Here is a 24,262-nt window from a genome sequence, read left to right on the forward strand (position 1 = left end):
ATCTGGGTGTTTTTCACAGGACTATTAACCACAGTTCAACTCATCATGAGACCTGATCCAGGTCTTTGTCTGGTGTCCTGAAGGGGCTCCAGATCATTGATGGTTCATTGTGTCACCAGCAGGCCGCTGGTGAATGTTTCCTCATGCTCTTTGTAAATATCTGTACAGAAGAGACTTATTTTATGGAGGATCATGTGACTTCGGTGCCTTTTCCCTCCAGACTTCACTTTTCCTTTGTTGTAAATAAACTGGAGTAAAAAGTTGACTCCGAGTGTCCATTTGGTGCCGAGGACAGGAGACATCTGTCCATCCAAAAATACACACAACAGGTACAACTATCAAAGGACACAATGCACAACACAGCATGATGTAAAACAACATGACACACTGAACCTTGTCTGTTGCCAGGACAACATGAATATCATCTGTAAACTGGGAACAGCTGATGGTGGTGATGTCATCATCATCGCCACCATCAGCTTTGATCTCGGAGTCTTCTCTCCACTGTATTTGACCCTCAAGGCCACCGTACTTGACAGTCTGTGCCAAACTCCACCCGCCTGGTGCAACAGCAGCCACAAAACAAACAGCCAGCACTTTCACTTCCTCCTCTCTTTGTTCTTCTGACTTCCTTCAGTCGTCTGTTCAAACACACAGTTTCTCTGTTTTCAGGACTCAAACAGACCTGGACCACCTGAACCAGGACCAGCAGCACAGACGGTAAGAGGGTCAAGTTCTGGACCGGGTCCAGGGGAGATGTGGCAGGACGTCACAGGTTCTGGTGCTTGTTGCAGATCAGCTGAGTGATGGCAGAACCATGTTGGACCAGCTCCGGTCTGACTGAGACCGGCCGGTCTTCAGATCCAGGTTAGTCTTTAAATCCTGATCCAGTCTGTCATCTGGACCCCAACCTGGTTCAGGATTCAGCTAAATGTGTCTGTGTCTGTGTGTAGGGCCCAGTTGTTCCAGTTTAACCACGAAGGAGCTGCAGCAGAATCTGAGAGCAGAAAAAAAAAAAGAACGACCGATCAGACTGATGATGGAGATCAGAGAGAGCAAAGTGATCCAACACAATCTGGACAAACATGTGGTGAGACACAGAGACAGACAGGAGAGAGAAAGGAGACAGTGATCCAACACAATCTGGACAACATGTGGTGAGACACAGAGACAGACAGGAGAGAGAAAGGAGACAGAGGGGAGAGACAGAGACAGACAGGAGAGAGAAAGGAGACAGACTGATCCAACACAATCTGGACAACATATGGTGAGACATACAGACAGGAGACAGAGAGGAGAGAGACAGACAGCAGAGAGACAGAGTGATCCAACATAATCTGGACAACATGTGGTGAGACATACAGACAGGAGAGAGACAGAGTGATCCAACACAATCTGGACAACATGTGGTGAGACATACAGACAGAGAGAGACAGAGTGATCCAACACAATCTGGACAACATATGGTGAGACATACAGACAGGAGACAGACAGGAGAGAGACAGGAGAGAAACAGAGACAGACAGAGTGATCCAACACAATCTGGACAACATGTGGTGAGACACAGAGACAGACAGGAGAGACAGAGTGATCCAACACAATCTGGACAACATGTGGTGAGACATACAGACGGAGACAGACAGAGTGATCCAACACAATCTGGACAACATGTGGTGAGACATACAGACAGAGACAGACAGGAGAGAGACAGAGTGATCCAACACATACAGACGGAGACAGACAGGAGACAGACAGAGTGATCCAACACAATCTGGACAACATGTGGTGAGACATACAGACGGAGACAGACAGAGTGATCCAACACAATCTGGACAACATGTGGTGAGACATACAGACAGGAGACAGACAGGAGACAGACAGAGTGATCCAACACATACAGACGGAGACAGACAGGAGACAGACAGAGTGATCCAACACATACAGACGGAGACAGACAGGAGACAGACAGAGTGATCCAACACATACAGACGGAGACAGACAGGAGAGAGACAGAGTGATCCAACACAATCTGGACAACATGTGGTGAGACATACAGACAGAGAAAGGAGACAGACAGAGTGATCCAACACATACAGACGGAGACAGACAGGAGACAGACAGAGTGATCCAACACAATCTGGACAACATGTGGTGAGACATACAGACGGAGACAGACAGAGTGATCCAACACAATCTGGACAACATGTGGTGAGACATACAGACAGGAGACAGACAGGAGACAGACAGAGTGATCCAACACATACAGACGGAGACAGACAGGAGACAGACAGAGTGATCCAACACATACAGACGGAGACAGACAGGAGACAGACAGAGTGATCCAACACATACAGACGGAGACAGACAGGAGAGAGACAGAGTGATCCAACACAATCTGGACAACATGTGGTGAGACATACAGACAGAGAAAGGAGACAGACAGAGTGATCCAACACATACAGACGGAGACAGACAGGAGACAGACAGAGTGATCCAACACAATCTGGACAACATGTGGTGAGACATACAGACGGAGACAGACAGAGTGATCCAACACATACAGACGGAGACAGACAGGAGACAGACAGAGTGATCCAACACAATCTGGACAACATGTGGTGAGACATACAGATGGAGACAGACAGAGTGATCCAACACAATCTGGACAACATGTGGTGAGACATACAGACAGGAGACAGACAGGAGACAGACAGAGTGATCCAACACATACAGACGGAGACAGACAGGAGACAGACAGAGTGATCCAACACATACAGACGGAGACAGACAGGAGAGAGACAGAGTGATCCAACACAATCTGGACAACATGTGGTGAGACATACAGACAGAGTGATCCAACACATACAGACGGAGACAGACAGGAGACAGACAGAGTGATCCAACACAATCTGGACAACATGTGGTGAGACATACAGACGGAGACAGACAGAGTGATCCAACACAATCTGGACAACATATGGTGAGACATACAGACAGGAGACAGACAGGAGAGAGACAGGAGAGAAACAGAGACAGACAGAGTGATCCAACACAATCTGGACAACATGTGGTGAGACACAGAGACAGACAGGAGAGACAGAGTGATCCAACACAATCTGGACAACATGTGGTGAGACATACAGATGGAGACAGACAGAGTGATCCAACACAATCTGGACAACATGTGGTGAGACATACAGACAGAGAAAGGAGACAGACAGAGTGATCCAACACATACAGACGGAGACAGACAGGAGACAGACAGAGTGATCCAACACAATCTGGACAACATGTGGTGAGACATACAGACGGAGACAGACAGAGTGATCCAACACATACAGACGGAGACAGACAGGAGACAGACAGAGTGATCCAACACAATCTGGACAACATGTGGTGAGACATACAGATGGAGACAGACAGAGTGATCCAACACAATCTGGACAACATGTGGTGAGACATACAGACAGGAGACAGACAGAGTGATCCAACACATACAGACGGAGACAGACAGGAGACAGACAGAGTGATCCAACACATACAGACGGAGACAGACAGGAGACAGACAGAGTGATCCAACACATACAGACGGAGACAGACAGGAGAGAGACAGAGTGATCCAACACAATCTGGACAACATGTGGTGAGACATACAGACAGAGAAAGGAGACAGACAGAGTGATCCAACACATACAGACGGAGACAGACAGGAGACAGACAGAGTGATCCAACACAATCTGGACAACATGTGGTGAGACATACAGACGGAGACAGACAGAGTGATCCAACACATACAGACGGAGACAGACAGGAGACAGACAGAGTGATCCAACACAATCTGGACAACATGTGGTGAGACATACAGATGGAGACAGACAGAGTGATCCAACACAATCTGGACAACATGTGGTGAGACATACAGACAGGAGACAGACAGGAGACAGACAGAGTGATCCAACACATACAGACGGAGACAGACAGGAGACAGACAGAGTGATCCAACACATACAGACGGAGACAGACAGGAGAGAGACAGAGTGATCCAACACAATCTGGACAACATGTGGTGAGACATACAGACAGAGTGATCCAACACATACAGACGGAGACAGACAGGAGACAGACAGAGTGATCCAACACAATCTGGACAACATGTGGTGAGACATACAGACGGAGACAGACAGAGTGATCCAACACAATCTGGACAACATATGGTGAGACATACAGACAGGAGACAGACAGGAGAGAGACAGGAGAGAAACAGAGACAGACAGAGTGATCCAACACAATCTGGACAACATGTGGTGAGACACAGAGACAGACAGGAGAGACAGAGTGATCCAACACAATCTGGACAACATGTGGTGAGACATACAGATGGAGACAGACAGAGTGATCCAACACAATCTGGACAACATGTGGTGAGACATACAGACAGAGACAGACAGGAGAGAGACAGAGTGATCCAACACATACAGACGGAGACAGACAGGAGACAGACAGAGTGATCCAACACAATCTGGACAACATGTGGTGAGACATACAGACGGAGACAGACAGAGTGATCCAACACAATCTGGACAACATGTGGTGAGACATACAGACAGGAGACAGACAGGAGACAGACAGAGTGATCCAACACATACAGACGGAGACAGACAGGAGACAGACAGAGTGATCCAACACATACAGACGGAGACAGACAGGAGACAGACAGAGTGATCCAACACATACAGACGGAGACAGACAGGAGAGAGACAGAGTGATCCAACACAATCTGGACAACATGTGGTGAGACATACAGACAGAGAAAGGAGACAGACAGAGTGATCCAACACATACAGACGGAGACAGACAGGAGACAGACAGAGTGATCCAACACAATCTGGACAACATGTGGTGAGACATACAGACGGAGACAGACAGAGTGATCCAACACATACAGACGGAGACAGACAGGAGACAGACAGAGTGATCCAACACAATCTGGACAACATGTGGTGAGACATACAGATGGAGACAGACAGAGTGATCCAACACAATCTGGACAACATGTGGTGAGACATACAGACAGGAGACAGACAGGAGACAGACAGAGTGATCCAACACATACAGACGGAGACAGACAGGAGACAGACAGAGTGATCCAACACATACAGACGGAGACAGACAGGAGAGAGACAGAGTGATCCAACACAATCTGGACAACATGTGGTGAGACATACAGACGGAGACAGACAGGAGAGAGACAGAGTGATCCAACACAATCTGGACAACATGTGGTGAGACAGACAGGAGAAAAACCGAGAGGAGAGAGACACAGACACACAACTAGGAGCTTGGTGTCACAGACTGTTTAGTTTGTTGTTTGTTTCTTTGTCTGTCCAGGTGTATGAGATTGTGGTGATGCGCTCTGGCAGCTTCGACTCTCGTTGTGTGTCCGTTCAACGCCGTTACAGCGACTTTTCCCGCCTCCACCACAGGCTGCTGGCGGAGTTGGGGGAGGAGCTAGAGGATTTGCTCCTCCCCCGGAAGCTGCTTACGGGGAACTTCAGCCCAGAAGTGATCTCGGAGCGCCGGCGGGCTCTGCAGGACTACCTGGCCCGGCTGTGCTCCACCCGCTGCGTCCGCCGCTCCGCCCACTTCCCGGCGTTCCTCACGCAACGGGAGCAGCGGCAGGCCCACGCCCTGCTGCGGGCAGGGCAATTCCGGGCAGCTGTGGACCAGCTGCAGGTGGTTCTGGAGATCCAGGAGAAGCTGCTGCCGTGGCAGAGTCCCACCCTGACCGTCCCCACCCTCTGCGCCCTCGCCGTCTGTCACCGGGACCTGGAGCAGACGGAGCAGGCGTTCGCCACGGCCCAGAGGGCTCTGGTCCCAGTCCGCCGCTACGGACTCAAACGCTACAGGGCCCCCCTGCTGGACCTGCTGCTGGATTTGGGGTACGAGCTGGGCCGGCCTGTGGCCCAAATCCAGGAAGAGCTCACGGTGCTGAGGGACACGGAGAGGGGGGAGGTGTCCTCCCGCTCTCTGAAGGAGCTGATGGTCCAGGAGTTCATCTGAGGACCATACACATCCCGGACTCCCGGTCTGGACCTCAGGGGGCCCCTGTCAGGTTGAAGGGCCCCAAAACATGCTCTGATTGTTTTACTTTGTTATTATGTTGAATGAGCAGCAACATCAACATTAACAACAACAACGTCTCCTCTCTGGACTATCTTAGTTTTAATGTCTGATACTGATTAAATCTGTATCTGAACATCAGCTGGACTCGGGTTGTACTGATCCCAAAGGTCCTGATGTCTGTCAGAGACTCTCTGTTTCCTGCTCCACTGAGACGCTGCTGTAGCAGAGTTGTGTTGACTGTGTGTCGACATGGTTCTGTTATTTTCAACACAAACTGTTTCCACATTGAAATGACCCAACAGCTGATTTCACAGTTTCCCAAACGCTCAGGATCCAGCTTGAGGCCTCTGAGGGTATACTAAAAAGGAAGCTCAACAGAGCCGGGCTTTCTTTGGGTGAGCTGGCTCGACAAAGCCGAATGCTCCAACCAGAGATATATGAGATATATATATATACTTAGTCCCTCCCTGACATTGTCTCACAATTAAGGTTACATGCAAATCACTTAGATTAGGCCGAAATCAAAGTGGTATGTATTTGCTGAGCAGTTATCTCTCTTTTAGTATAATGTGGATGATACACTGCCTAACATATTAAGCGTAAATATTATTTTAAACAAACAAGAAGAACAATTAGAAGAGAGAGTCGAGGGGCCCGCTCCAGCAGATTACACGGCCTGGAGCTGGCAGCTCCCAGCAGCTGTTCTCTGTCCAGGGGATGTATAAGTGCTTTGGTGGTAAAATACTAAATGCATATTTATTGTTTCTCAGATGAGAAAAGTCTATTTTACAGTTGAAGGAGACACATTAGTGTTACTCAGGCTGCCAGCACACACCCTGACTGACCCCCACACAGAGTGACTGTCAAAGTTGTCATGTACTCTTATATGAACACCTCAATGACCAATTGATACAGGTTGGAGCAGACAATGTGAGGGCCCTCTATGAAAATCTGAAAAAGGTTGGAACTCAAGAAACTAGCGTACTAAGGCACAGCAGTAAATGGTACTTTAAAATGTTTTGTTATGATGATGTTATGATTTTATCCTTATGACTTTTTCCAGAACTCTAATAAATAAGAAAACACATCCTGTGATAGGTGGTTGCATTACTTAAATCCAGTTCAACAAGATTACAACATCTTCCCTCAGCTGAGAATCTGTTTCGTCAGGGAGGATGATCGGTGAAGTCAGCGCTTTTTACAGCTGACTTTAAGCTGAAAGTTGGAACAACAACTGGACCGGACCAGGTTATGTTCGCAGCATCGGTTACCATGGTGATACAGACAGCTTCAAAGAGCCGCCTTCGTTACACAGAAAAGTCTGACTTTGGGCTCAACATAGCTCGATAAGGCACTAATCTGTCTTCGCCCCTCTGAAGGACTCTGAAGGTCCCTGCAGGTTTGACCACAGGTGGCAGATCATCTGATCTGAATCTGGGGACTAATTGTTGCCATAGTGATGGTGATGGACAGCACGAAAGACTCTGGGGTCACCGAACCAGGACACTTTCCCTCTAAAGCGATGGAAAGGCTGTCAGCATCACGGATCATCTGAAAGGATAAGATGGAATCTATTAAGGTCATTTAATGCACAGAATGAATTTATGTAGGTCACAGTAATCTGAGCATTGATGCTGTGGAAGGATTTCCTGTTAATGTCATCTCCCTAGAGTTCCTCTGAGGGGCGTTTGATTCTGATTTGGGTCAATCCACTTCAGCAATGACTTTAGGGAAAGCTGTTATCCAGCTCTGAGTGAAAAAAATGACAAAGTAATGGTTAAAAGTTAAAATTGATATTACCTACAATCCTGTAAGACTCCTCTTTGATGTGGAGGTCTTCTGTGGCCATTATGATGAGCATAGCAATATAACCCGAGGAATGACAGTAACAATACCACATGAATGAATATAAAAAGACGGATGCAATTACAGTCGACAGACAAATGACAGAATATCTGCAGTATTTAATGCAGGATCATCAAAACACATTCATTTCTCAGAGGACTGAATCAGAAGAGAATAAATCACCATGGTAACCTGACCGGGATTCAGGCAGGATAACCAACATATCCCGGCTTAAGCCTTCGATCGATGCAATCAGCGATAGATTAGCCGGACTGCTAACTGCTACACGTGGCTCCACCTTCGACTGTTGCTGCCTGTTTCCGCAGCTCGTGGGTTCTCCAGAACAAAGCGGGTTCTCCAGAACAAAGCGGGTTCTCCAGTTTAGTGAAACATGTCCGACGAATCGGTGAAACTGTCCAAGAACCTGCTGCGGATGAAGGTGAGTGAAGCTACAGCTAATACAGTTAGCGGCGGGCTAACTGTTAGCAGCTCAGAAGTTCGGACATTTTAAAGTAGAAGTTGAAAACAGATTTGAATTCTGTGAATTCAGAGGAAACGCTGACTCAGCTGCCGTTCTCAGTTCATGCAGAGAGGTCTGGACGCGGAGACCAAGAAGCAGCTGGAGGAGGAAGAGAAGAAGATCATCAGTGATGAGTTCTGGATCCTGGACCTGCCGGAGCTGAAGGCCAAAGAGTGAGTGACCAGAACCGGGACCGTCCCGTCCTTCTCTCCACCCGTTACTGACCGATGATCATTCCTGCCCCCCCCACAGGAACCTGATCGTCCAGGAGCCGAGCTTTGTTCCCTGTGAGGACCTGAACTACGGACGAATGTCATTTAAAGGGTTTAATCTGGAGGTGGAGGTTCGTCCAGTTTGATGTCAGTTCGATCTCACGCTGAAACAAATACGTTTCATCAAAATGAAAATGTTTCTGTTCTCAGAAACTGATGGCAGTGATGAATCCTAAAGATGAAGAGGAGGAAGAGGAGGAGATGAGGACGATGCAGACGGACGTCACAGATGAAGAAATGGCTCTGAGGTACAGAGACAGAAGGACAGGTCTCAGGATTTATCCTTATCCATTCATTTAGATTGAAACGATCAGCCTGAATGAACCTGCTGTTTTAAGGTTAACCACATTCAGGACTGTGCCAAAGGTTTGAACTGGGACCAGGATGAGGATCTGGACTACCCCAGACCTTTTCTCTTACCTGTTTCAGGTACGAGAGTTTGGTCGGCAGTATGAAGAAGAAGTTTGTGAAGAAACGTGACAGAGTGGTGCTGGAGGACGACCTGAACCAAAACACGATGGAGGCAAAGCGAGTTTTCCTGAAACCTCAGGACTGATCTGATTTGATCTGAGACTGTGACATGTTTTTATGTCCACCTTTTTTAAGCTGCGCAGGTCAGGTGGATGTTGTACGTTCCTGTTTTTAAAGATGCTGAATTTTTACACAGCTTGGTGTGTTCAAGTGTTGCTGAGAGTTGAACAAACTGCTGTTTCAACAGAAAGTTGCATCAGACTGTGAAGGGTGATGAATATAAAGTGTCTTCTTTGTGTTGAGTGTGAAGACGCAGACAAACAGCGGTGAAATAAAACGTCTGTTTCCTGTTGTTCCTTCTGACATTTAGTTTTTTTAAATGTTAATCTTTTAATCGTATGGGTGGTGATGCGTTGGGAGACTTCAAATCTTAGAGATGATGATGATGTGAAGGTGACACCTATCCAAAGTGACCTGAGGATTCTGGTTGACGCTCCAGTGTTTCAGAAAGTTGGTGCTGGGACAACAGCAACCAATCCGTCGGGTATGGACCATCAGCAGAGTGACGTGTCTGGTCCACTGCTGGGACATCTGGGCAGACCAGTGTGCCTACCCATAATCCTCTCTGCCCTCACAGGAAATGTCGTGGCTCTATGGCAACTGCTGTTGTCACGGCGTCAGACTCACCTGTCCCACCTGAGGACAGATGTGTCTACCTCAAGCTGTCAGTCACATATATCAGACATATGCTTCAGTTTGAATTATTTAATTACTATAAAAAATAACTTCCTGGTAACATTTCCTCTGATCTTCATTTAAATCATCAACGTGATTAATTCTTTATCTATTGATCTGCCTTTTTTATGTTTTACAATAAATTCTTAAGAGAATAAAAGCAATTTTGATCAAAATTGCATTTGACTTGAACACATCTGTTCTGATAATCAGTTCATCACTTAGTTTGTTCCATCAAACCTTTAATTTCACAATAAACTGAATCTTTAACAGAAACATTTCATTGTAAGTTGTGTTTGTGTCCAGCTATTTATTACCTCCATTTAAACCCTGACACCACAGTTCAGTAACAGGACTTTTATTTTGACGGTGTTACAGTGTGTATGTAGGTAGCCTACAGTAATTGTTGCACAGGTTAAACATGTAAAGGTGCTCCACAGCTCAGACACAAAGCAGCCAATAAGAGAGGACTAAGGGGGAGGGGGGGTCCAGCAGAGAATTTGGGGTCAGAGGTCACAACTCAGGCAAAGTTCTTCTTCAGGAAGTTGATGAGGCCATTGGTGGACGAGTCGTGGGATGTGACCACCGAGTTGTCCTTCAGCTCAGGCTCAATCTTCTTAGCCAGCTGCTTCCCAAGCTCAACCCTGTGGGTGGGAACAGGTTCAGGACTGGACCGGGTCTACGGGGCCCGAGCAGGAAGCCAGCACCCTGACCTCACAGTCAGGGTCCAGCTCTTTGCTTGACTCACATTACAACATTCTAATTTTCCTCCCGGTTCTGAAATCTTTTAAAACTAAGAGTCTTCCACTGACTGGTAGGCTGTAAGAATTTTTATGGCTGATCCATTAATAATAACAGTGTGTGTCACTGTGTGTCTTACCCCCACTGGTCGTAGCTGTTGATGTCCCAGATGACTCCCTGGACAAAGATCTTGTGTTCGTACATAGCTGACAATAAGAGACACAAAGTCAACATCTGGACCAGACAGATGTGGATTTGATGCAGAGTTCAGGTGTTACTGCTCGCACACACTGCTTGTGTCAATTCAGACGGGAAGTTAGCTCCCGGTACTCACCAACTAGAGCTCCCAGTATGAACGGCGTCAGCTTCTTGAACACGATGGAGTTACTCGGCTTGTTTCCCTGGAAAACCTGCAGACAGGAAGGAATGGGGCCAGAGGTTGGTGAGCTAAAGCTTCAGCACCAAAGAAGAAAAAGTGAACATAAGATTTACCTTGTGAGGCAGCAGCTTCTCCAGAGCATCGCCCGTCAGGCCGCCGGCCTCCAGCTCTTTACGAGCCTCTTCGGCAGTTTTCCCCTTCATCAGCGCCTCGGTCTGGGCCAGGTAGTTCGCCACCAGGATCTGAAACCAGAACTGGCATATCAGTACTAAAACCAGGACTGAAAAGCGACTAAATCTTTTCATAAGCAAAGAAAAGTAGGTGAAGTAGTTTTTAGTCACATTTCTGGATTCTTTTTTCTCACTGAGATTATTTTCCCTTATTTTTAAAGGATGAATAATAAAGTCAGCTTCCTGTGACTCCGACACGCCGCCTCAAAGTCCTGCTCATACCAAGATGGCAGCAGAAGATGAGCACGTTTCAACAGTCAGCCAGGACAGGACAGTGGGTGGTACCTTGTGGTGAAGGTTGTCTCTGATTGGATGCTGAGACTGAGCAGGAATGAGGAAGTCGGCAGGAATCATTCTAGTTCCTGGAGAGAACAGAGTCACTTCAGGCTGCAGCAGCAACTTCCTGCTCTCAGTCCGTCATTTAGATTTATACAGCTTGAATTTCACACATTCATTCAATTAAAATGACTTTTAGAAACGATCGTTGTTACAAACAACTGCTGAGAGAAACAAACCAATAAACTGATCAGGTCAGAAAACCTCACCAGGTCCCGTGTGTGTGTGTGTGTGTGTGTGTGTGTGTGTGTGTGTGTGTGTGTGTGTGTGTGTGTGTGTGTGTGTGTGACCTTGGTGGATCAGCTGATAGAAGGCGTGCTGTCCGTTGGTCCCTGGTTCCCCCCACACGATGGGGCCAGTGTGATAGTTGACACGGCGGCCATCTTTGGTGATGTACTTCCCATTAGACTCCATGTCTCCCTGAGGAAAACACACACACACGTCATGTGAGATTTTACCTGCTCACACAGCGATGATCCTAATATTCTGCTATATTTTGCTAACAAAAAGAAGTCACAAAGGTCCATGACCTGGTTCAGATACAGAACCCCCCCCCCCACTGACCTGCTGGAAGTACGCGGCGAAGCGGTGCATATACTGGTCATATGGCAACATGGCGTGAGTCTCTGCCTGGAAGAAGTTGATGTACCAGACACCCAGAAGAGCAAGGAGAACAGGGGCGTTCTTCTCCAGGGGGGCGCTGCGGAAGTGGTTGTCCTGATTGGGGGGGGTTGGGTGGGGGGTTAAGTCTCACATCATCAGACATCAAACATCAGAGACCATAGAAGAAGAAATTCTTTACCATCCAGTGAGCTCCTGTCAGAAGCTGCTCAAAGTTTTCAAAGCCTGAAATAGATTAGGACACAAAGGTCAAAGGCCAAAGGTCAAAGACTGGAACAATAATTACAAACAGATTAATAACAGTGACAAGAGGCATCTCCACATGCAACTGTCACAGTCAGACGAGCCCCCCACCATGCAGGAACATTCTGAGGTACAGTCACTGAGCAGACGTACCTACGTGCAGAGCAATGGACAGCCCGATGGCTGACCACAGAGAGTACCGACCGCCGACCCACTGAAACGTGACATCACACACATCCACCAATCAGAGGCAATAACAGGTTAGTGTTTTAGGTCACAACTGATAACACACATGCTGCTGAGGCACGCATCATCATCATCATCATCATCATCTTCATCACTCACATCCCAGAACTCGAACATGTTCTCTGTGTCGATGCCAAAATCCCTCACTTTGGCCTGAGAAGGAAGCAGAGCAGCCATTAAGCGTGCACACACATGCACACATACACACAATGTGAGAGCAGACTCACGGCGTTGGTGGACAGAGCCACGAAGTGTTTGGCCACTGCAGATTTCTGAAGATGACAGGAGATGACATGAGATTCAGGTGAACTCTGACCTGCAAGGTGATATTTAAAGAAGGATTAGTCAAACTCACGTCATTGGCGGTTTGGAGGAACCAATCTCTGGCCGACTCTGCGTTGGTGATGGTCTCCTGGGTGGTGAAGGTCTGCAGGTCAAACAGTGCAAAGTGAGCCCAGCGCGTGCACATGCACACGCACACACGCACACACACACACACACACACACACACGACCTTGGAGGCGATGATAAAGAGTGTCGTCTCTGCGTTGAGCTGAGCAAGCGTCTTGGCCATGTGAGTTCCGTCAATGTTGGAGACAAACCAGACGTTTGGTCCACCAGCTGAGTACGGCTTCAGAGCCTCAGTGACCATCAGGGGGCCCTGCACAACACACACAAACACACATCTTAGTATTGGCATCCTCCTCCCACAAGATGAAAACACTGAAGAACCTTATTTTGTGCCTGTGTGTGCGGTCCCTCACCAGGTCAGAGCCCCCGATGCCGATGTTGACCACATCAGTGATGCTCTTCCCGCTGAAACCTTTCCACTCACCACTGCGAACTTTCTGTGAAAAAACAACACATCATCTCACACTGTGGAGACAACAGTTCCAACACAAACCCAACCACACACAGTACATACATGACAGAAGGCCTTCATCTTGTCCAGCACTCGGTTCACCTCTGGCATCACGTCTTTACCGTCCACTTTGATCGGCGTGTTGGAGCGATTACGCAGAGCAATGTGGAGCACAGCACGACCCTGAACACACACACACACACACACACACACAATGAATACACAGCGTATTATGACAGTAAGTAATTAAAAAAGGAAATCATTAAGCAATCATTAAAAACCTACATATTTTAATTACTCCAGTCTTATATTTTGAAGGGTTGATATCCACAGGAAGACTGAATGGACCTTTTAACTTTGACAACCAATGAAAGCATCATTGATTTCATTTTGAACATAACAATTGATCTTTCAAGTTACTGGATCTGTTAACTAGATCTGCTCTGATTGTCTCTACAAACTGCACCCTCACTGCTGTTGCACAACATGCCAGTGTGTGTGTTGGTACTGGGCCAGCTGCAGAACCTGATCCTGGGGGTCCAGGTCCACAAACCTCAGTGAAGTTGATCTTCTCGCCGGAGAACATTTTGTCTCGGGCTTCCTCCACTCGCCTGGACTTCGCCTGTGAACATCAGAACACACTAAAGAAACTGTTTCCTTCAAGGAGGAAGTGGATGTCACATTCATCTTCACTCTTTCAAAATAAGGTGTGGCAACCTTCCTGTTTCACTGGATGGTTGAACAACAGTGTTCAGGTCAGAGTCTGTAAGCAGGATGACACATTCACTGACCACTGAACCACAGGAGCATGGCTCAGTCTGAAGCCTCATGACCCCACCTGTGACCCCACCTGTGACCCCACCCACTTGTAGTCTGACAGCAGCCTGTCCTTCAGGTGTCTGAGCTGCATAACAGGTCACATGACTGAAGGGGCTTAAGGCTGATCACAGGAAACTGTGGAGGGCGAATGGTTTCAAAATAAAAGACCAGGGGATCATATGGGTGTTTCCAAATATGAGCAAGGGAAGTCTTACCATGGTGAGCAGCATGGCCATGACATCCTGTGTGATCAGGTTTTTGGAGTAGTCCAGCAGGATCTGTCCATCATCGGTCTCCAGGGTGGTGCTGTCCAACAGAGGCAGAGACATTTAGACACAAAGACTCAGTGCCCTACCATTTTAACCGTTTTTTATCTCAGTTTACAACATCTTGTCTCATTTTGTCCAAAACTAGTCAGCCAATAAGACAGAGACGAACTGAAGCAGAGTGACTCAGCTCAAAGTGGTCACCATCATCATGGCATCTTTAATTGGGTGACAAAATAACGTTGGATGATGAAACATGAACCATCCACATCAGACTCAAACACACACACTAGTGGTCATTGCTCAATAGTAATTTTAACGTTTATATATATCCTTTTTTACTTTTAGTTTGAAACAGTGGAGTCTAATCTCTAATACGTTTAAACATACCTGCCAATAAAACTCTCTCTGAATAACCCGATTTATAGCACAGCTAATCTCAATCTGTGTGTGTGTCGGATCGCACGTAGCCGGGGAGTCAGTGTCGTCACGCTGCGGGCCGACGTCCACCCTCGGCCGGCCCAGCAGCTCCTTCAGGCCGCTGTCACGTCGACCAGCGGCCGCCCCTCCGATAAGACGCTTCACGGTCACCGCGGACCGATTTGACCGGAACACGGAGCTTCACATACTAACCAGCTCTTTGACTTCGTCACCGTGACGTGCAAACTAACCTAAATGACGCCACCAGGCTCTTTAGTCTGACTTCGGTCGTTTTAATGACGATGAGCGGAGAACCGGAAGCACGCGGAGGGAGAGCCGTCCGACAACGGGCGCTGCGGCATTAGCATGCTAGCTAACGTTAGCCATGTTATTCGATGACAGTCGGTTGTTTTACCGACTAACGGCGGACAGGCGCGGCCGTCGCCGGGCCGGAGTCAGCCGGACACCGAAGCCGAGGCACGGCCGGGGACCGATGACCTTCATCGGGCGGAGGGCAGACGGAGCCGCCGACAGCACACCGGGTTACACCGAGCTCCGGTCCTCCCCCCGGACCCCACCTGAAGCTGCTGAAGCGGTCCTGATCACTCTCGAACATGGCCCTCATGTTCAGGCTCCCGGCGTTGGCCTTGTACCACCGCTCCAGGTCCTGGTAGGTCGGGTCGTCGGTCAGAGCCATGCTGGTATTGGTGGTCTATGTGGGTTCTGGTTCTGGTGGCAGCGGGTCCTGATGTTGCTCTGAAGCTCAGCGGCGTCGGACTGAAGCCGGCGTGGATCAAATATATCAGGCCCCGCCCACCTGTTCAGACCCCGCCCCGCCTCCGATGATCAGGCCGGTCCGGGGCGGGATAAGGAACGGGATTCTGTCATCCTGTCGTTGACGTCATGAGACGTTTAATTTTTGGTCGTCAACAGTGAAAACATGACGTCAGAATTTTTTTTTGACTCAGCCTTACCTGAATGACCAGGTCTAGGACCTGGGTGCTGACACACACACACACAAACGAGGAAAAGCTTCTATTTCCTTATTCTTTATTTAAACTGTGCTCTGATGTGTAAAAGCAATTTAACAAACATGTTGCTGCTTCCCTTCGTCACCACATTGATGTGAGAAATTAGTTCAGCTCAAACGTGTCGTGGCCCTTTAAGGATTTCACAATGTGTCATTAACAGAAATGATTTACATAACAGGTTTATTTCTTTACTGTATCATTTAAATGGGATTTTCTAACCTATGGGTTGGTTCTGGTGACTCCCCGGTTTCCAGAGGACGCCATGTTTGTCGCGAGCTGTTTCTCCAGCGTTAAGGATCTAAACAAAATGAAGTTGTCGACACTTCCTGAGCTCAAGTGAAGATGTCAAAGGTCAGATGACATCATCCCCACAATAATTTGGTCAACGAGGCAGCGAGATCTCTACGGCACCAGAGCAGGGCCAAACAAGATCCATCTGACGTCTGAACTGGCTCAGGCCCGTCAGAGAAAAGATTCTTCTCTGTGGGTCCACTTCAATCTTTTTCTGTTGGTGTGACAACATTTCAGACTTTGAGCGTGGACTTCATGAGTCCGGATCAGTCAGACCTGGATCTTTCCTCGAACTATGAATCGTACTAATAAACTATGTGGCTACACCCAGAGTGTTAGCTCATTTATCTAGTCTTTTATTGTGAAGTATTACAGTTGCCATCACTTCCTGCAGCAACACAGGGTCAAAGTTAGTGGCTTGACTTTTACTTTGATAAGGAATAAAAGAGACCAGGTGAGATCTGGTCTCCAAACTAAAAAACAGAATAAATTAGTGTTTCATGAAGACGACCGCGTTTTCACAATGAGTCACTATATTTGAGTATTCTCAACAATCCTCTTCTATGGAAGATTTAAGACGCCACTAATCAAACAAATCATTAAAGGTCCTTTCAGTGTACGAGCAGAAAATTCAGACTGAGTCTTTAAGCCGGCCTCACCCACCTGAAGTGTTTGGCTGAACCAATCAAAAGACATGCTTCAGATAAAAGACTGGAGAAGTGGAACTCCTTCAATACCCAACAGAGCGTTAAATAAATTAAGAACCCATTTCCTCTTCCTGTCTGCAGTTAATGTGATAAATGACAAATATTAAGGTTTCTGTCTTGAATAATTCAAATGATTTTTCAATAAACAAACCACATTGCAGGAAAATAAATCACTGCAGCAAGACAGTCCAATTTATTCACTTCAACATGATAGCTTCATACAAAGTGATGAGTGCTGCCCCCCCCCCCCCCCCAACTGTGATTAATGGATTTAAATGCATCCACTGAACAGAAAATGATTCATTTACTTATGTAGTTAAACATGTTTCCTCTCATAACATGTTCATTAAATGCAGACATTAAAAGGGAAATGAGGCAGCCTGAAACACGACTTACATAATTTTTATTAATGAGCAATGTTTTGTTTTTTTTTTGTTGTTTTTTTTTTTTAAATTAACTGATTAATACTTAAAGTAAAAATGCCTTTGAGAATCAAAGAGCTGATGTAAATCAGGAAGTTCTCTAACCTGAGGAGGAACCTAGACATTTCTGCTCTGAGTTACCAGTTATTTTTCTATTGATCGATTGATTTTGGTGCAACATTTTAAATCTTCCATGTTGATGAGCTGTTAGATAAAAGCTTGATGTCTATAGATAAACCAATATACCAGCTGCTGACAACTCAAGAAAAAGAAGTGAAAAGAGAAAGTGAAGTTTGAGCTATGATCCGTCTGATTCACTGGCAGGAAAACAACTGCCCAGACAAGTCAGACACATTAGTGATACGGCTTCCTACAATGAAGTCAGAGCCGAGAGTGGCATTGAGCTGCAACTGATGATTAATTTCCTGATCAATCGATTGATGAATCATTTGCTCTGTAAAACTGTAGGTGAACATAAAATATCCTTGACTTCAAGCTGAAATCATCTTTCCTGTAACCACTCAGTGATAAATTGATGAAAACGGTTGCAGGTTCGTCTTCAGCAATAATCAGGACATAAGGACGATGATTGACTGGCAAATGGGTTAACGGAGGTTTCAGGTGATACTGGAGATGAAGGACAGGTGAGTGGGCAGGCCAATAGTTAACCAATCAGTCTATGTAACAGTAGAAAAATACATGTTAGAAAGGTGTGACTGCGCTTGGTGCTGAAGTTAGAGAACTACAGGATATACTGAACCCACCTCCCAAATAAAGCTACATCAGTGAGCATCACAGGAGCTAACAAAATATTATCAAAGACAGGTTTAGGAAACAGGTGGGGAGAACCCCCACCTCTCTGAAATACGATGCTTACAGAATTATTTCAACAGCTGCAAATTATTTTGGAGAGATCTGGATATTCTAATGGTTTCTGTGATAAACTGCCTTGTTGTTGTTTCCACTGTGGAAAGTGAAGTTGCATTAAGCAGTCTACCCCAGTGCTGGTGACAAACAATATTGGACAATCTTCATTATTTAGTTGATGAAACTATCTGTTTCCTGGATGTGTGAAGCAGTTCCACCTGTGAAGAGTTTCCCGCTGTCAGCATCACGCAGCCACTTTATTGTCCTTCTGGAAAAAACAGGAAAGAGACAATGATTTGCAACATGTACAAATGCATGAAGACAACTGTCTGATTAATAAAATGAAAATGGTCACATTCATCTTATACCCTGTATGCTGATAAGTCGGCAAACTCCCGGCCGGCCTGGTTTCCCCTGTATCCTCCCCTGAAGCCTCCGCCTCCCTGTGGTGGTCCAAAAGACCCTCGGCTGGCTGAACGGCCACGACCTCCACGGAAACCCATCCCGCCACGTCCACGGTAACCACCGCGGCCTCGGCTCTGACGCAGAGGGATCCCGAATGTTTCGGCATTCATCCTCCTCTCCTCTGCCCAGGTCTGTCTCCGTTCACTGCAGGAGGAGAAAACACAGATCACATCAGTCATTTGGCAAAACTGAACCTGGATCCAGATGGACTTTTCACTAACATGACCAACACTTACCGAGGGAAACCTGCGCCTCCAGACTTGTCGTTTGCTTTCCTGAGGAAGAGAAATAGAGGCAAAAAGATGACGACATCCTCCTCCTCCTGACCTGATGTTCACAGTGATGCCCAAACCATAACGCCCCCCCCCCCCGACTCATACCTGGTGTCGTCACAGGAGATGTTGTCGAAGAATGATTTGGACTTGTCGTAGTAGCAGTTGGGGCCGAGGGGGTCACACTCGTCGTCAGCGTTGCTCTCGCTGTTCTGAGTCTCCACGCCAGAGTCACCTTTGTCCTCGCCATTTACCGTTTTCTCTGACTTCTCCATCTTCTCATCTGAGGGATAATTAGCATGGTGTTACCATTGCGACCCACACAGCTTATAACATTTATCAGCATTAACTCGGGTGTGACTGTCTACGTGATGATACAAACAGCAACAACCAGGATGTTTTCAGGATCAACATGACAGTGGAATGCTTGTGTTTGTTTTAGGGGTAGAATGAGGGAAACCATCATGTGAGTGTTCTGACAAAGATTGAAGGAAGTGTTTGTGATATTTTATTTTGTTTGTTCAGTGGGAACCAGGTTGGTCGCCACAGCCAAACGTTCAGATTTGAAGTCAGGTCACAAAGAAATTACACCTTTCAGCTTCAGCTTGCTCTGGAACTCTCTGTCGATCTCCTCCTTGTTGAACTGGGCGTTGGCGCTCTCAAAGTCAAAATCCTTCTCAAATTTCATAGGGCCGTCTCTGCGAACGTTGAAGCGCCCTCTGCCACGATGCCCACCCCCTCGACCACGACGGCTGGCTGGTATGCCAGCAGCTGCTGAGTCAAAGAGGAGAAGAGGCCAGATGTCAGCAAGCTCAGCTGCTACGGAACAAACCAGCCAACAGAATATCAACCACATGACATGAGGCAAACACCCAGGATGGAGGAGGCGGAGTCAGTTATCAATACGAGTCAGCACAGAGCTGAGTGCAGTGGCAGCACAGCTGCAACTGAATCCACGTCAAACATGGGAGAATGCAGTGAAGCATTCGTTTACAATGGACACCAAAGAGAGTGCGGTCTGAGGAAAAAGACGCTGCTGCCATCAGTCCATTGACATGAAGAACATGTCAATCTGCGCACACTCAGCCAAAAAACAAATAAAAAAAAACAAAACGCCACAGACAGATGTTTGAGCTGGAGTGGCGGCTCAGGATGAGAGGAAGGGCTCCACCTCCCAGAACGAAGCTTAACAAGCATGCAGAGTCTGAATGGGCTGAGGATGACTGAAGCTGGGGGTGTGGGGGTTAACCTGTGGGACGTTTACTGGTATCTCTGCCTTCCCCTCGCGCCTGCTCAGATTCTGGTTTGGGGACTTTCTGGACATCTGTGCCTGAAACAGCAGAATCTTTTAGTCTTCAGACAAACAGCACTGACTGAGCCGCCTCTGCAACAAAACATAACGCTTCACTACCAGACTGAATCACACCTGGGCCTCATTCTGCAGCACATGAACAGGACTGATTTCAGTCCTAAGTCCTAATCCAGGTAAGGCTTATTGTATTCATGCTTACAAAACTTAAACCTGATCCAGAATCAAGACCTTCAGCTTCACCCTGTGTTTTAAAGATGCTGTCAGATCAGGGTGAGGAGGGTTTTCTCACCCAGACTAAATGGTCCCCATTTGAAAACATTTGTAAAGAGTGAATGTTTAACTGTCAGATCTTTGCCTTAAAGGTCAGGAGAAGACAAGTAGCAACAGACTTAGCACTCACTCACTCAAAAGCACAGATCAGAGGTCTGGTCTCAGGGTTGAGGTCTCACCTGTGTGGCTAAAGACAGAGTGGGTAAGGCCTGCAGTGGGAGCCCTATCTACAGCAGTGATGTGAGAGGCGGAGATGGTTCGGGGTGCAGCCCAGCCCTGGCTGCTGCGACCTCCCCTGACAGTCTCACCCCTCCGTGAGTCCACGCCATCCTGGTGCTGGACCTTCTGGCTGCTCTGCCCAGTGGTGGCGGGTGTCGTACGGCTGTGGGTGGGGCTCCTGCGTCCCAGACCAGGGGCCGAGGCTGTAGTAACAGCAGTGGCCGGGGCTGACGGAGAGGTCTGGATCACCTGCTCCAGGGTGGGGCTCTTCCTCAAAGGGTCCAGACTGGGGCTGCTGCGGCCTGGATGAGAACCATGACAGAGATCAGGGTCAGAGAATCACAGCTGGACCACATCAGATGATCATTAGTCAGTACTGACTGGACCACAGAGGTCAAACAGGGCAAGACAGACTGGCCTAAATGATGGAAACAGCTGAATGTTCCTTCAGATGTTTGCACTAACCAATAATATGCTGAATCAGAACTGGTCCTGGTGCATCTCATCAATCAAACATAAATGATGGACTCCTGCTGCTTTGAGTTGCATCTGATTGACACGCTCAGATTATGTGAATCAGCTCAGGCAGGAAACACAGATGTGTCTTTAGAGCACATGTTCCTATACAAAACTTTTTTACATTGATTAATATGATCATTACTTTTCAATGCACTATGAACGATTTTATCATTGTCATTCTGTGTATAATCTTATATTCTTGATGTTGCTTCAGGAGCAGATGAACTGTGGCTTTATTTCCCTCAGAATAAATTAATGTTCATATTGACGAGGAAAGTGAAGGCTTCCACCGTTCAGAGTCAGACTGAAGCTATCAATCACTTTCCCCTCAGTTTCTGTGGCATGATTTATGTAGTACCAGAGTCACAGAGAGACCCTGAACCCTTGGATGTCATGCTGCTGACTCCCTGACTTTTTAGTTGTATCATGAGTTTACAACCAAACTGATCAAAGCTGCTGTTCCTACCAACACCAACAGGCCCAAACTGTGGGGAGACCAGGGGGCTGGTGCTGAACTGGTTGTAGGCTGGAACTGGAGCCCGGTTGAAGAGTCCATATGATCCAGCAGTCTGGAATGGGGTTGAGGCAGCGGCAGCAGCAGAGGAAGAGCTGGAGCCCATGGAGGACTGAAGACGACAACGGGCAAGACCATTACACTGAATACCTGCCAACATGCACACACACACAGTTTCGTGGTGAAAAGGTACCTGGACAATTGCGGGGTCCTGTGGTAGCGAGCATGTCGGTTTGGGCGGCTCACACACAGTCAGGTCCTTGATGTCACTGCCTCTGAAGATGATGTACTCGAAGGTGTCATCTCGAGGAGGGATGGGTCTGTCAGTGGGGCGGTCCTCTGTCCCAAAGGAACGAACTGATGGTGGGTAAAGAGCTTCCAGTTAGAACCACTGGCCAAAATTCTACTATCATCACTGGAAAAAAGCACCCTCAGTACTATTTAATATTGTTGAAATTTTAATTCAACTTAACAGTTTCAACATCAAGCTGAGACACAGGATTCGAGTTATTAAGTAGAGAGAGTTAAACAACTGTCCTGATCTATCAGATAAATGTGAGCTATGTCCTTTCTTTCTCCTATACACTGTTTCACAGCTCTTGGCTAATTTAAATATATTGCTGCATGTTTTTGACGAAAAACAGACATTCTTGCTTTCTCTTCAAGAGAAAGAAGGTTTCTTTCCAGAGTTGGTTAAAATAAACCTGAAATATTGTTTACAACATAGGGCAGTGTTTCATTGTCACTTCATGTGTATGTTTGTTGTCTATAGTCACAATGAGCTGCCATGGCCACTGAGGAAGAGCATGTATTAAATATTTCACAATTGAAGTGAAAACTATTAGCGTCATGCAGGTTCGGGACAACATTTTGTAGCCAACATTTCTGCTTACAATAGACTGGAGAAAAGTGCACTATCAAAACTTAGTACTTCCACAACATTTGAAGGCTTTTTAGAGGAAACACATACAGTAAAGAACAAGTCTGTATCTAAGTTATTAGGACAACTATATTGATCTGGAAATCAGTCAGTTGATGTGTAGTGTCTGTGGTCGTTATAAGCAGGTTTAATGACAGTCCAGGATCCATTCAACAGCGCACCTACATCTGAGATTTCATTAATAGTTCAGTCATAACCTGCTGTTGAACAGGTGAGCTGAGTGCGCACTGTGACGTCACCGGCCCAGGTGAAGCGGAGTGAAACGTCAGTGAACGTCACAAACATTTTAAATGGCAGGTAGGTTGGATTTTGTGACGTTTGAGCGCCGCCATGCTAACGTTAGCTAGCTCCAATTGGTGACTCAGATTAACATTAATCTGTACAATCTCATTAATGTAAATTTCACACCGAGACGCCCGCCCGCCCCCTCCCCCAGCCGAGGTCAGGGTGGTGCAGGGGTGCAGACGGTTCGTCTGCCGGAGAATCGGTGCTGTTAGCCGGTCTGACGCATCGCACCTTGCCGCCGTTAGCGGGTTAAGGCTAGCCTTCACACCAGCGTTATTAATCTGTTTGGAATCGAACTCGCGGATTATTAACCACCATCCGCGCGGCGCTCCATCACGTGCTAACTGCTCACGGCGGAACGGAGACTGACTCCACCGCCCCGCGGTAACGGGCCGTGGGAGCAGAAAACCAGGAGCAGCGTCACCTTTAGCCAGCGCGACTGTGGAGTTCTCGGTGTCGATGGTGTACAGGATCCCTTCGTATCGGATCTCGGCCTTCGAAATCAAGCTGATTTTGCTGCCGAGGTAGGGCGTCCCGCCGCTCATGGTGTCTTCTACGGCCGGGCAGTTCAGACAGAGAAGAAAACGGACGGTCCTTCCGACCCGCGGGGTGTTCTGTACCGGGGAAAGGCCAGGTGACTCGGGTAGCGTTCTTTCCGGAGTTCGCCGTACCCGCTACAACATGGCCACCTCCTCCACCATCCGATGGCTTTGAGCGCGGGGGTTGACGGGAATTTGTAATCTCGCGGGATTACCCGCAGTCGTGAATCTTAGATCTTGACGGGGTAGAAGAGAAAGCAATTTATTTCTGAGAAGACTGAGGCGCTTTACTGAACCTTTAATCCTCCAAAAGTTCAACTGCAATGTTAAAACTGCAAAAAAGATCTAAAAGGACACGATGATCTTTTTATTGCATTACATGTACAACATTCAAATGTATGTAGATGCGTTTTGATATTAACGGAGACGTTTTATAATTAACGAAAAAAAAAATCCAACCGTAATAACACCAACAACGGG

General features: G+C 47.2%; 4 protein-coding genes across 10 annotated transcripts; 2 read left to right on the forward strand and 2 right to left on the reverse strand.

The window, feature by feature from the left end:
• Positions 1 to 583: 583 nt before the first annotated feature.
• snx20 (sorting nexin 20) lies at positions 584 to 7,201 on the forward strand. The gene is made up of 4 exons (XM_029523494.1): positions 584 to 720; positions 795 to 867; positions 954 to 1,090; positions 5,389 to 7,201. The coding sequence occupies exons 2-4, from the start codon at positions 807 to 809 to the stop codon at positions 6,058 to 6,060; spliced, it is 870 nt and encodes a 289-aa protein (XP_029379354.1). The 5' UTR covers positions 584 to 720; positions 795 to 806; the 3' UTR covers positions 6,061 to 7,201.
• A 1,060-nt stretch (positions 7,202 to 8,261) lies between these two features.
• Positions 8,262 to 10,229, forward strand: mphosph6 (M-phase phosphoprotein 6). Its single transcript, XM_029523847.1, has 5 exons — positions 8,262 to 8,407; positions 8,549 to 8,661; positions 8,741 to 8,831; positions 8,911 to 9,008; positions 9,190 to 10,229. Exons 1-5 carry the CDS (start codon positions 8,360 to 8,362, stop codon positions 9,314 to 9,316), a joined length of 477 nt encoding a protein of 158 aa, XP_029379707.1. The 5' UTR covers positions 8,262 to 8,359; the 3' UTR covers positions 9,317 to 10,229.
• Positions 10,230 to 10,308: 79 nt separating this feature from the next.
• On the reverse strand, positions 10,309 to 15,926 carry gpia (glucose-6-phosphate isomerase a). Of its 3 annotated transcripts, none has more exons than XM_029523840.1 (18): positions 15,708 to 15,926; positions 14,659 to 14,749; positions 14,178 to 14,246; positions 13,688 to 13,807; positions 13,527 to 13,610; positions 13,277 to 13,423; positions 13,118 to 13,189; positions 12,990 to 13,034; positions 12,862 to 12,915; positions 12,670 to 12,730; positions 12,455 to 12,498; positions 12,217 to 12,369; positions 11,943 to 12,072; positions 11,602 to 11,678; positions 11,200 to 11,301; positions 11,042 to 11,117; positions 10,847 to 10,913; positions 10,309 to 10,610 (listed from the first exon to the last, which is right to left on the reverse strand). In XM_029523840.1, exons 1-18 carry the CDS (start codon positions 15,824 to 15,826, stop codon positions 10,487 to 10,489), a joined length of 1,635 nt encoding a protein of 544 aa, XP_029379700.1. In that variant the 5' UTR covers positions 15,827 to 15,926; the 3' UTR covers positions 10,309 to 10,486. The 3 variants fall into 3 exon arrangements, with proteins under 3 accessions (XP_029379700.1, XP_029379699.1, XP_029379701.1); XM_029523839.1 differs by having other exon boundaries at positions 11,200 to 11,328; positions 15,708 to 15,925; XM_029523841.1 differs by lacking the exon at positions 13,527 to 13,610 and having other exon boundaries at positions 11,200 to 11,328.
• Positions 15,927 to 17,534: 1,608 nt separating this feature from the next.
• lsm14aa (LSM14A mRNA processing body assembly factor a) lies at positions 17,535 to 23,950 on the reverse strand. Of its 5 annotated transcripts, none has more exons than XM_029523846.1 (9): positions 23,668 to 23,950; positions 22,212 to 22,375; positions 21,971 to 22,130; positions 21,075 to 21,287; positions 19,776 to 19,955; positions 19,293 to 19,467; positions 19,149 to 19,187; positions 18,816 to 19,056; positions 17,535 to 18,715 (listed from the first exon to the last, which is right to left on the reverse strand). In XM_029523846.1, exons 1-9 carry the CDS (start codon positions 23,786 to 23,788, stop codon positions 18,692 to 18,694), a joined length of 1,317 nt encoding a protein of 438 aa, XP_029379706.1. In that variant the 5' UTR covers positions 23,789 to 23,950; the 3' UTR covers positions 17,535 to 18,691. The 5 variants fall into 5 exon arrangements, with proteins under 5 accessions (XP_029379706.1, XP_029379705.1, XP_029379703.1 ...); XM_029523845.1 differs by having other exon boundaries at positions 19,776 to 19,958; XM_029523843.1 differs by having other exon boundaries at positions 20,946 to 21,287.
• Between the last annotated feature and the right edge of the window lie 312 nt (positions 23,951 to 24,262).

Source organism: Echeneis naucrates, chromosome 16 (genome assembly GCF_900963305.1).
Source record: "Echeneis naucrates chromosome 16, fEcheNa1.1, whole genome shotgun sequence".
Classification (NCBI taxonomy): Eukaryota; Metazoa; Chordata; class Actinopteri; order Carangiformes; family Echeneidae; genus Echeneis; species Echeneis naucrates.